The following is an 11290-nucleotide window of genomic DNA, read 5'->3' as shown; positions in this document are numbered from 1 at the left end:
AATCACATTGTAGGATTTTTTTATGAATTTATTTGCAAATTATGGTGGAAAATAAGTATTTGGTCACCTACAAACAAGCAAGATTTCTGGCTCTCACAGACCTGTAACTTCTTTAAGAGGGTCCTCTGTCCCCCACTCGTTACCTGTATTAATGGCACCTGTTTGAACTTATTATCAGTATAAAATACACCTGTCCACAACCTCAGTCACACTCCAAACTCCACTATGGCCAAGACCAAAGAGCTGTCAAAGGACACCAGAAACAAAATTGTAGACCTGCACCAGGCTGAATCTGCAATAGGTAAGCAGCTTGATTTGAAGAAATCAACTGTGGAAGCAATTATTAGGAAATGGAAGTCATACAAGACCACTAATCTCCCTCGATCTGGGGCTCCATGCAAGATCTCACCCCGTGGGGTCAAAATGATCACAAGAACGGTGAGCAAAAATCCCAGAACCACACGGGGGGACCTAGTGAATGACCTGCAGAGAGCTGGGACCAAAGTAACAAAGCCTACCATCAGTAACACACTACACCGCCAAGGACTCAAATCCTGCAGTGCCAGACGTGTCCCCCTGCTTAAGCCAGTACATGTCCAGGCCCGTCTGAAGTTTGCTAGAGAGCATTTGGATGATCCAGAAGAAGATTGGGAGAATGTCACATGAAACCAAAATATAACTTTTTGGTAAAAACTCAACTCGTCGCGTTTGGAGGACAAAGAATGCTGAGTTGCATCCAAAGAACACCATACCTACTGTGAAGCATGGGGGTGGAAACATCATGCTTTGGGGCTGTTTTTCTGCAAAGGTACCAGGACGACTGATCTGTGTAAAGGAAAGAATGAATGGGGCCATGTATCGTGAGATTGAGTGAAAACCTCCTTCCATCAGCAAGGGCATTGAAGATGAAACGTGGCTGGGTCTTTCAGCATGACAATGATCCCAAACACACCGCCCGGGCAACGAAGGAGTGGCTTCGTAAGAAGCATTTCAAGGTCCTGGAGTGGCCTACTTAGTCTCCAGATCTCAACCCCATAGAACATCTTTGTAGGGAGTTTAAAGTATGTGTTGCCCAGCAACAGCCCCAAAACATCACTGCTCTAGAGGAGATCTGCATGGAAGAATGGGCCAAAATACCAGTAACAGTGTGTGGAAACCTTGTGAAGACTTACAGAAAACGTTTGACTTCTGTCATTGCCAACAAAGTATTGAGATAAACTTTTGCAATTGACCAAATACTTATTTTCCACCACAATTTGCTAATAAATTCATTAAAAATCCTACAATGTGATTTTCCGGATGTTTCTCATTTTGTCTGTCATAGTTGAAGTGTACCTATGATGAAAATTACAGGCCTCTCTCATCTTTTTAAGTGAGAGAACTTGCACAATTGGTGGCTGACTAAATACTTTTTTGCCCCACTGTACATGTAACAAGGTTACATAATAGGATGCATTGTTAGGCTATGACTCCATCAGCTGTTGTATCTTATTTTGGTGCTAGTGACTTATATGTAACAAGATTACATATTATGATGCATTGTTAAAACAGCTGATTTTTTTTTTTTATTTAGTCGTTGTTTTACCAGCTTTGTTGACTGAGAACACATTCTCATTTACAGCAACGACCTGGGGAACAGTTACAGGGGAGAGGAGGGGGACGAATGAGCCAATTGTAAACTGGGGATTTTTAGGTGACCATGATGGTTTGAGGGCCGGATTGGGAATTTGCCAGGACACCGGGGTTAACACCACTACTCTTACAATAAGTGCCATGGGATCTTTAATGACCTCAGAGAGTCAGGACACCCGTTTAACGTCCCATCCGAAAGACGGCACCCTACACAGGGCAGTGTCAATCACTGCCCTGAGGCATTGGGATATTTTTTAGACCAGAGGAAAGAGTGCCTCCTACTGGCCCTCCAACACCACTAGTCCTAGTCTATCTTATTTTGGTGCTAGTGATTTATGTAGTTACATGTAACAAGGTTACATAATAGGATGCATTGTTACAACAGCTGATGGAGTCCTAGCCTAGCTTATTTAGGTGGTAGTGACATGTAACAAGGTTACATAATAGGATGCATTGTTAACATCGTTCTACACAGCAGACTGCAAAAGTGTAAATACAGAACATCTTAGTTACATTTGGAACAATGCATCTTGAAATTACATAAATAAATAATGAGTAATTACACATGTGGAATAACCTCCGACAAGCAGATTTGTAATTACATGTCCTTGTTCCACTTGTGTAATAACCTATACCGCTAAACCCTTGTGTACATACATAGTATTTACATAGTAATTACACTTCTATGTTATTAATACATAAATACTATTTAGTTACATGTTAAGGTTAATGTACACTTAAAAAGATAGTGTTACCGCAATCTCTACTTGAGGTTTAATCGTAGTCGAAAACATCATAGCAGACCGTTTTGTCACTGTAGTTATAATGGTTCACGTGATTCTGAGGTTACTTATTATTCAAATAAATTTGCAAAAATCATCCATGAATAAGAAAGCGCATATACTGGGATCAATGGGTGGAGAATCACAAAAAAGAATGTAACATAATAAATGTATTTTTATTTAAAATATAAACGGATAAGATCTACAACAGTACAATGACCACACTAACATTTACAGTAACAGCCAACAATGTAAACAGGGGAACAAATACAATGAAAGAGCACTATCAACCTGTGGAACAATGGGATGTTCTCGCTGTCTGCCAGCCAACATGACCTCAGCACTCCTGGCAAACTGTTAACTTGAGTGTCAGTATCACTGTGATAATACATGGCAGTGGAAAGATTCAACTTGATGAGTCTAGTATGAAGCAATAATTTATGGTTATTTTCCTTGTGATGAGTAGCCTGATTTTACAAACACACCCAATTATTGATTGCATGTATACTGTGGAATGCATAATGATGTGCATGATCAAAGTCTTTGAGTTGGAGTTCAATTGAAAACCCCAGAATTTATTCACTTGTAATAGTTGATATAACAATAAGAATGTAGGAGTTGATTTTGAGCATTCAGTCCATGTTACTTGGTAGTGTATATACGATATCCTTTGGCAGTCCATTGAGTTTGACTGGGACACTAAACAGAGAGATATTGTTGTGTGTTCTATAAAAAGCCACCTGAAAGCAGCCGTGATTACCTTAATGAGCTTAAGGTCTTAGAAGTGTGTGAGTTTCTCTTTGCTTTAAGGTGCCATATGTGCATACTGTGGAGTTCACTAAAAGCCTATCTAATCCTTTCAGCTGCTCGTCCTCTACAAGGTACACAGACAGGGCTGCTGTTCCATAGGACAAGCTGTGAGATGTTGACGTTATGCAAAGGGAATCAACAGAAAAACATGAAAACAGGTATGCAGATATGTCATTGTAGCCTATATATGATAGGCGAGAAAATGGGACACTCAAAATGGATTTGTCCATTGGATTTGTGGATTTGTCGCTGTTTTGTGTTGGTTGATGTATTTTTTGTAAGGATAAAGAACCTGACAGACTCAATGACTCTCTTGGGGATTGGAGCTATTTGAAAATGACAAGCTGCAGCTTGTAGCTAAGGGCCTTGGCTATTATTTTCTTTCATTTGTGGAGGTTTCTTTCCTTCCGCATTTGTGGGAATTTCGCCAAGATCTTGTTCCCTCAGGATATAAACATCAATTGAGCAGCTGCAATGGGATGCTCCCCATCTAAAGGTAACAATTTTGTGGCTCATGGCACCTTTGGGAGGGGCAGCACACTACAACCAGGGGGCAAAGAGAGCATAGTGGAGTCCCAGTCTGATTGTGGAGGGAGTGGAGGCTCCTCTGGAACAGGAGACACTTGGGAGAGGAGAGATGGGGAAAGGAGACTGGCTGGGCAGACCCAATCTGTTCAGAAGGAAGCACCTTCAACCCCACAGAAAAGGAGACCCTCCCTGACTGAGTTGGTTCCAGAGGGGGTCATCCTGGATAAAAAAGTGGGGACTCAAGAGACAGATAAGACAGGGCAACATGGAAAAGAGAAACAAGGAGACAAGCAAGATATGGCTGACAAAAAGGGTGGACGAAAGCCAAAGAAAAATTGTAAAGGAGTCAAGTCAGCTAAAAAGAAAGAGAAGGAGAATAAAACTCCCCTTGTGGAGCAGAAAGTTGACTTTCCGGAACCTTTAGTGAAAGCCCACCAGGCTGCTTATGCCTTTTTAAACCCAAGTATCAGCAAATATGAGATTCTACTGGGGCTACTGGACCAAGCAACCCAGACCCAGATGTCTGTGCAGCCAATGGTGACCTTCATGGCTATGCGCTACGAGGAAATCAACCGAGGGCTAGAGGAAATGGCAGACGAGGGTGAAAGGCTTCTGAAGGACAATGGGGAGCATCTCGCCTGGCCAAGCCCAATGAAAAACCTATCCAGTTCTCCCCCTCTCAAATCTGGTTCCATCAATGCTGAGCCTCCACCAGATCTCTTGCAGCAGCTACTTCAGTATACCACTCAAAGGATGCAAAATGTGGGCCAGTCTGTGGGTGGCATTGGGGACTCTGCCTTGGAGGAGGCAGCTGAGTACTTTACCTCTGTCTCTGAGCTGCTGGAGGATAAATTAAAAGCCAAGCATGCAGCGGAGACAAGACTGATGCAGTTGCTGACTCGTATTGAGGCTGCCTCACTTCGTAAGCCCGGACCAGAGGACTCTGGATTGTTCAGTGAGGACAGCGGAATTGGGGCTGAAAGCGAGTCACTAGCTGGGTCTGAAAGACGACTCCGTTGTGAAAGCTGTGAGTCCACTGGGTCCAACCAAACCACTCCTTACAGTCCTTTTGGCATTAATGCTAGCCCAGTCCAGCAAGGGGCACCAAGGCAAAAGTTTATTAAGAAAGTGAGCCACAGCAACTCCCTAAACTCCATAGACTCAGTGTGCACCATAATGGATAAAGGATCTGCCTCCTTAGACGATGGTGAGGAGCAGGGGGAAGAAGAGGGACAAGGTGGCAGGACGCGATCTAATGCCTCACTATCTGGTCCTAACCAGCAACCTTGTCGCCTGGTACCCAAGCGCATAGAAAACCCTCAAAATGTGGAAATGACCCTGAAAATGAAAGATGCCATAAGTGGTCGGATTCGATTTGTTCCCTCACAACGTGACAGTGCCAAAACTAAACCAACAGACAGCCCCAAGACCAGGTACCAGTGGACAGAGGGGGGATCACCAAAAAGGCCCCAACGAGCAGCCTCTGTACGGAGGGAAATTAAAAAGACCACTGTTCCTAAAGAGCACCGTTCACAGTCTGCAGAATCCGTTCGCAGCAAAGGTGAAGATCCAACACTGATTGAACTAGAGAGGACACAGAAGGATCTTAGTCAGAGGCTAGAGAGGATGAGCAAAGGCAGGACGGAGGGGAATACCAAGGCAGGTCTCACTAAACAGAACCCAGGAGATTCTGCGACGTCCCCAGCATCCAATCGTCTGTGCCCCACCCTGCAGAGGAACAACAACATTCTTCCAATCCAGGACATTGCAGGGCTTATGAAGCATGACTCTGGGGAACACAGGGCAGGCAAGGACATTGAGGAGAAAAATAAAGACAAGAAAAGCACCAAGGGACCGTTGAAAGCCACCCCACCACCTAGCCCTACATTGGGGCCATTGAAAGCCACCCCACCTCCTAGCCCTCCATTGTCACATCGTCCATCCTCAGGACTGTTTCGGGGAAGGAATTCTGTCAAAAGACTGATTGACTCCTTCAGCCAGGGGGTGGAAGAGCCCAAACAAGAGGCATCCAAAGTGTTGGGGCCTCTTAAAGGGGTTCGAAAGTGTGGTGTTCACGTTATGCCCGGAGTAGGTGACACTGAAGCCATAATGAACAGTGGGGTCAGCAGTTGTAGGACATATGATTTGGACCTTGAAAGTCTGCCACCCCCTCCTCTTGAGGTCTTGATGGACAATTCCTTTGAAGGTGCACAGAGCCTCACAGTTAGCGATGTAGATGATGGGATTGCAAGTAGAGGTCGATCCCCTGTTCCCAAGAGGGCTACAGCATCTCAGAAGATGCGTGCCTCCATGCGTTCTGTGTCAGTCCTACCCAGCAGAGGCAACCTGCCCCAGGGGTCTAGCAGCATGTTTCTTGCCCGGACTGTAAGGCGGGATATCTCTGCTAGTTCCAGAGTTAGCCACGATGAGCCTCAGCTGGAGGTAGACCCTGAGACAGAGGAGGCGGCCACTCTCTATAAGCAAGCTAGAAAAATCATCCATTTGCGGCACTCCTCAGAGTCTCCTATTGAGAAAGGTCATGCTGTGCCCAAAAGGTCCTCTCCCAATCGAGCAGCATCAGGAGGGAGACAGGGAGATGACAGTCCTTCTGAGACAGTGCCTCCTACTTCAACCATCAGTAGCCAACCACCTGCCACCCCGCCTGTATCTAGAATCCGAATGCTGCCTTCCACGCCTTCAACCCCAAGTGGCTTGCATCGAAGATTACCCAGTCCCACCACCTTCAGAAAGCAGCCTACGCCCCCATCCACAAACAGCCCTCCGGCCATTCGCAAACTTCCCACCCCACCACCGCTTCAGAGAAGACTTCCAAGCCCACCTGCCTCAAGAAAAGTACTGACCCCAAACTCCAGCTCTTCTGACTCCACACATTCTTTCAAGGCACCCTCACCACCAACGTCCCCAAGGGTACAAAGATGGAAACGGGAGAACAGCAGCAAGGACTCCAGCCCAGGTGCTTCAGCTATCCCTCAGTTGATCAGTAACGCTCGCTCTGTTTTCTGCCCAGCCTCATCCTCACTGTTTGAGGCCCAGCCTTGCCCAGTACCCTGCCCCCCCCAGGCTTGGGCCTCCATCAGTGGTAGTGTTGTCCCGCTTTCCTGGGGAAGTCGTGGTAGGCTGCCTATGTCTGTGCGAGGGCCCAAGCCTTTCATCCGACGCAGCCACTCGGACAGGAGGCCCAGTCTAAGCCTGCCGTCCAGGGCACCCATCGTCTCATTTGCAGAGACTTGTGGGAGTGAGCCGGCCATCAGCATACACGGGTGAGTGTCAATGTTTCCCTCTGTCTAAATCTCTCTTTCAAAACGCAAAATACTGCTAATTATTTACCTTGCAAATGAAATACATGCCCATGATTAAGGGTGTTGCAATGTGTATTTGTTTTACAGGGGAAAGCCTCTTGTCACTGTCTTTGTAGTCAACACTCCCTCCCCACTGCAGCACAGTATAGGATCACTAAGAAGGAAACAATATGAACCAAGATAATTCACTGTTTTCATAATGTGATTATCATCCTCTAAATAATCATTTGTTTATATTTGTCCTGTTAAAAACAAGTGTGTAATAGAATTGTGTTTCTAGCATAACTGAAATATCACATTTACATAAGTATTCAGACTCTTTACTCAGTACTTTGTTGAAGCACCTTTGACAGCGATTACTCCACTCCTGCATTGTATTGGCTGTGTTCTTAGAGTCATTGTCCTGTTGGACGGTGCACCTTCACCCCAGTCTGAGGTCCTGAGCACTCTGTTTTCATCAAGGATCTCTCTGTACTTTGATCTTTTCCTCGATCCTGACTAGTCTCTCAGTCCCTGCCACTGAAAAACATCCCCACAGCATGATGCTGCCACCACCATGCTTCACCGTAGGGATGGTGCCAGGGTTCCTCCAGACGTGACGGTGTCATTCAGGCCAAAAGCTTCCATCTTGGTTTCATCAGATCAGAGAATCTTGTTTCCCATGGTCTGAGATTCCTTTAGTTTCCTTTAGGCAAGCTCCAAGAGGCCTGTCATGTGCCTTTTACTGAGGTGTGGCTTCCGTCTGATCACTCTACCATAAAGGCCTGATTGGTGAAGTACTGCAGAGATGGTTGTCCTTCTGGAAGTTTCTCGCATCTCCACAGATCTATGCCTCTTACTCCAGTCTCCTTTTCAGCTCATTTAACACCTGATTTAATTCACAAAAGGCAATGTAGGGCTAGGAGGTGGGGTGGCTTTCAATGGCCCCTTGTCTTTGTTATTTAACTGTGTAAAAACGTACCATGTACAGTATGTAAAATCTGTGTAAAATGTAACAAAAATCCTGTAATAACAGAAATGTAAAAAACAAGTTCATTTTGTCCCTGAATGGGCAAAAAAAAGACAGATGACATCACAAATTCTCATCAGACCAAGTCCCTGAATGCCCTACTTTTTGAAGTTTGCAGTGGTGTTTTTTTTACCCTTTAGTGTGTGTACTTTACTGTATACTTAGGATACCGCTTTTCAACAGGAAAAATCACCGAAGGACGTCTTTAAGTCAGTTAATTTTGTGCATGTTAAAGAAGTTAAAAGATTTCCACTACAGATTTTCACCTTTATTTGATCTCATACCTGAAGTTAAACATATGATTAGAGGAAGTATTTAATCATTGCAATGGTATTTCAAAGTGCAGCCTTGACTCTTTTTGTGAATTCAGTCTGATTAAAAAAATAATAGAGGGCTAATTTAATGGATTAAGACACTATGCGCACATCATTATTTATTTTTCCTGACTCCTACTGGTTTCGTTGAGCTATGAGAAGAAATTATGGTTGAAGATTATACATAACCATTGTCACTTGAGTTCAATGACCAGTATAGCCATCAAAATTACAAGACACTCGAAAACTACTTCAGGTCACGTAAATCCTGAACTATTGGAAAATCAAAACATTGTAAAAAAAAATCCCCAAGTGCAGTGTTTTCTGTAAGGCTTGAAGTTGTAAAAAAAAATTCTCTGCTTGAAAGATAAAGAGAGGGTGAGAGGGCAGGGTGAAATAAGGTCAAGGAGAGGAGAGAGGGGAGCTTTGTATTAAAAATGGAAGAGCCGTAAGGAGATTACAGCAGATACAAAACTGATGCTAAATATAAAATAGCATTACAAAATAATTCAAGTACCCTGACCGTGCCATTTTTAATTACAATGTATTTGACGGTATTTCTGTGTTGTTTTATTCTGATCTTGCCCCTGGGAAATCATAACACTGGTTTTTTTGTATGCCGTCTATTTGTCTCCATGTAGACTATAGTAGGCAAAACTAGCTAATCACTTATGCATTACTTCTCTATGACTCACGGTAGCTTCTTTTAGCCGGTGCTAACTGGTTGCTGACACACCTGTCCCATTTCTCTAATCCTCAAACCACTTCTTCGCTTTACTCCCATAGGCTGGAGGACGAGCCAAGCAGAGAAGACGAGTCGTGGGACAGCAAATCAGATTTCAGAGGGAATGCCCACTCTGCTTCGCACCCGGACCTGTGCATCGTGGGTCAGGGCCTTACATTATGAATAAGGGGCCTGGTTGGTAGAAGACCAAGTCAGATTACGGATAAACAGAGGATTTAAGATTTTGTTTACACTGGGAAGAGAGCAAGTGCTAATTCAAGAAAGCTTCTTTACCAGGTGGTACCACTACCTACTCCTCCCTTTAATTTTCTTCAGAGACGTTTTTTCTATTACGTTCTTTTCTTTTCGATGCGGTTTGTTTGTGTGTGCACACAAACACTTTTATGGTTTATCAATTTGCTCCACATACAGTACACTTAATACGTAATGTACAGTTCCTTTCAGACATACAGTACATGGTCACTGAAAGATAAATGTTTTGCCTTTGATACGGATTTAAAAAACACGGAATAAGACTATTTAATTTGCACTTAAGGACGGTGTGCATAATTTACATACATTTGGTTATTATTAACTATATAAAGTGTGATTATCAAACAAAATTACAATAAAGGAAATAAGGAATATGAAATATGTGTAATCATAGAGATGTCATTTGAGATGTATTTTCAGTTGGGGAAATGTTTTATAAACTTTCTTTGTGACATAGTTACATTAACAAATGTTGATCTCCATGTTTCCTATTTTGGTTTGTCAATGTATTTCTGTTGATTTTAACCTTCATGTTTCCCTATACAAATGTTCACACATGCACAACTTTGATGTTGGACTCAAATCAATACTGTAGGCTGGAATTCAAACCCATACTGTAATGCATTTTATTTTCACAGAAAAAAATCAACTTGTTATTGCTTTTCTCAGAACATTTCAGTCACATTCACATATTCAGAAAACAATTGTGTGGCAGATATCTTACTTAGCTATCATGCAAATTTGAATTGGGACAATTCTTTTTAATCCTAAAAGAAGCCCAATAAAATTAAGCAGAGGCTGTGGATCTGTATATGAAACCATCCTGTCCTGTCCCTGGATACCTTTTCCCCAGAGCTGAAGATCCGAATCACGTTTTGTACATGTGTTTCTATGCCTCTACTTTTACAAACACATTTTCGTGGTCATCCTCCCTTAACATTTCTCACTGTTAATCATGAACGATAATTCTTCAAGTTTTACCGTTGACAAGTCCATGCAGCATCTGCATGCCAACCATTTGAATGGGGATATGCATTTATACTGAACAAAAATATAAATGCAACATGTAAGGGTGGTCCCATGTTTCATGAGCTGAAATAAAAGATGCCAGAAATTTTCCATACACACAAAAAGCTTATTTCTCTCAGATTTTGTGCAGACATTCCATTACATCCCTGTTAGTGAGCTTTTCGCCTTTGAATCCATCCACCTGACAGGTGTGGCATTTCAAAAAGCTGATTCAACAGCATGATCATTACACAAGTGCACCTTTTCTTTTTTCTTTTTTTTAACCAGGTAGACTAGTTGAGAACAAGTTCTCATTTGCAACTGCGACCTCGCCAAGATAAAGCATAGCAGTGTGAACAGACAATAGTTTACTCCATGTGTAACTCTGTGTTAACAAGTCAATAACACAGTAGAAAAAAAGAGAGTCTATATACATTGTGTGCAAAAGGCATGAGGTAGGTGAATAATTACAGTTTTGCAGATTAACACTAGAGTGATAAATGATCAGATGGTCATGTGCAGGTAGAGATACTGGTGTGCAAAAGAGCAGAAAAGTAAATAAATATAAACAGTATGGGGATGAGGTAGGTAAAATTGGGTGGGCTATTTACCGATAGACTATGTACAGCTGCAGCGATCGGTTAGCTGCTCAGATAGCAGATGTTTGAAGTTGGTGAGGGAGATAAAAGTCTCCAACTTCAGCGATTTTTGCAATTCGTTCCAGTCACAGGCAGCAGAGAACTGGAACAAAAGGCCGCCAAATGCGGTGTTGGCTTTAGGGATGATCAGTGAGATACACCTGCTGGAGCGCGTGCTACGTGTGGGTGTTGCCATCGTGACCAGTGAACTGAGATAAGGCGGAGCTTTACCTAGCATGGACTTGTAGATGA

The 11290-nt window shown here is 43.2% G+C and overlaps 1 protein-coding gene across 1 annotated transcript; it reads left to right on the top strand.

Moving 5' to 3' along the window:
• Window positions 1-3272: 3272 nt before the first annotated feature.
• Window positions 3273-10514, top strand: LOC115102805 (photoreceptor cilium actin regulator). The gene is made up of 2 exons (XM_029623113.2): window positions 3273-7033; window positions 9182-10514. Exons 1-2 carry the CDS (start codon window positions 3699-3701, stop codon window positions 9300-9302), a joined length of 3456 nt encoding a protein of 1151 aa, XP_029478973.2. The 5' UTR covers window positions 3273-3698; the 3' UTR covers window positions 9303-10514.
• The last annotated feature ends 776 nt before the right edge of the window (window positions 10515-11290 follow it).

This window comes from Oncorhynchus nerka, linkage group LG28 (assembly GCF_034236695.1).
Source record: "Oncorhynchus nerka isolate Pitt River linkage group LG28, Oner_Uvic_2.0, whole genome shotgun sequence".
NCBI classification, from domain to species: Eukaryota; Metazoa; Chordata; class Actinopteri; order Salmoniformes; family Salmonidae; genus Oncorhynchus; species Oncorhynchus nerka.
This window is presented reverse-complemented; position numbering and strand designations above follow the sequence as displayed.

Excerpts from the sequence above, each read along its gene's own strand:
- LOC115102805 (XM_029623113.2), top strand. The coding sequence starts at position 3,699 with ATGGGATGCTCCCCATCTAAAGGTAACAATTTTGTGGCTCATGGCACC. Across the intron at positions 7,034-9,181 it reads CCGGCCATCAGCATACACGG|GCTGGAGGACGAGCCAAGCA; the intron begins GTGAGTGTCAAT and ends TTACTCCCATAG.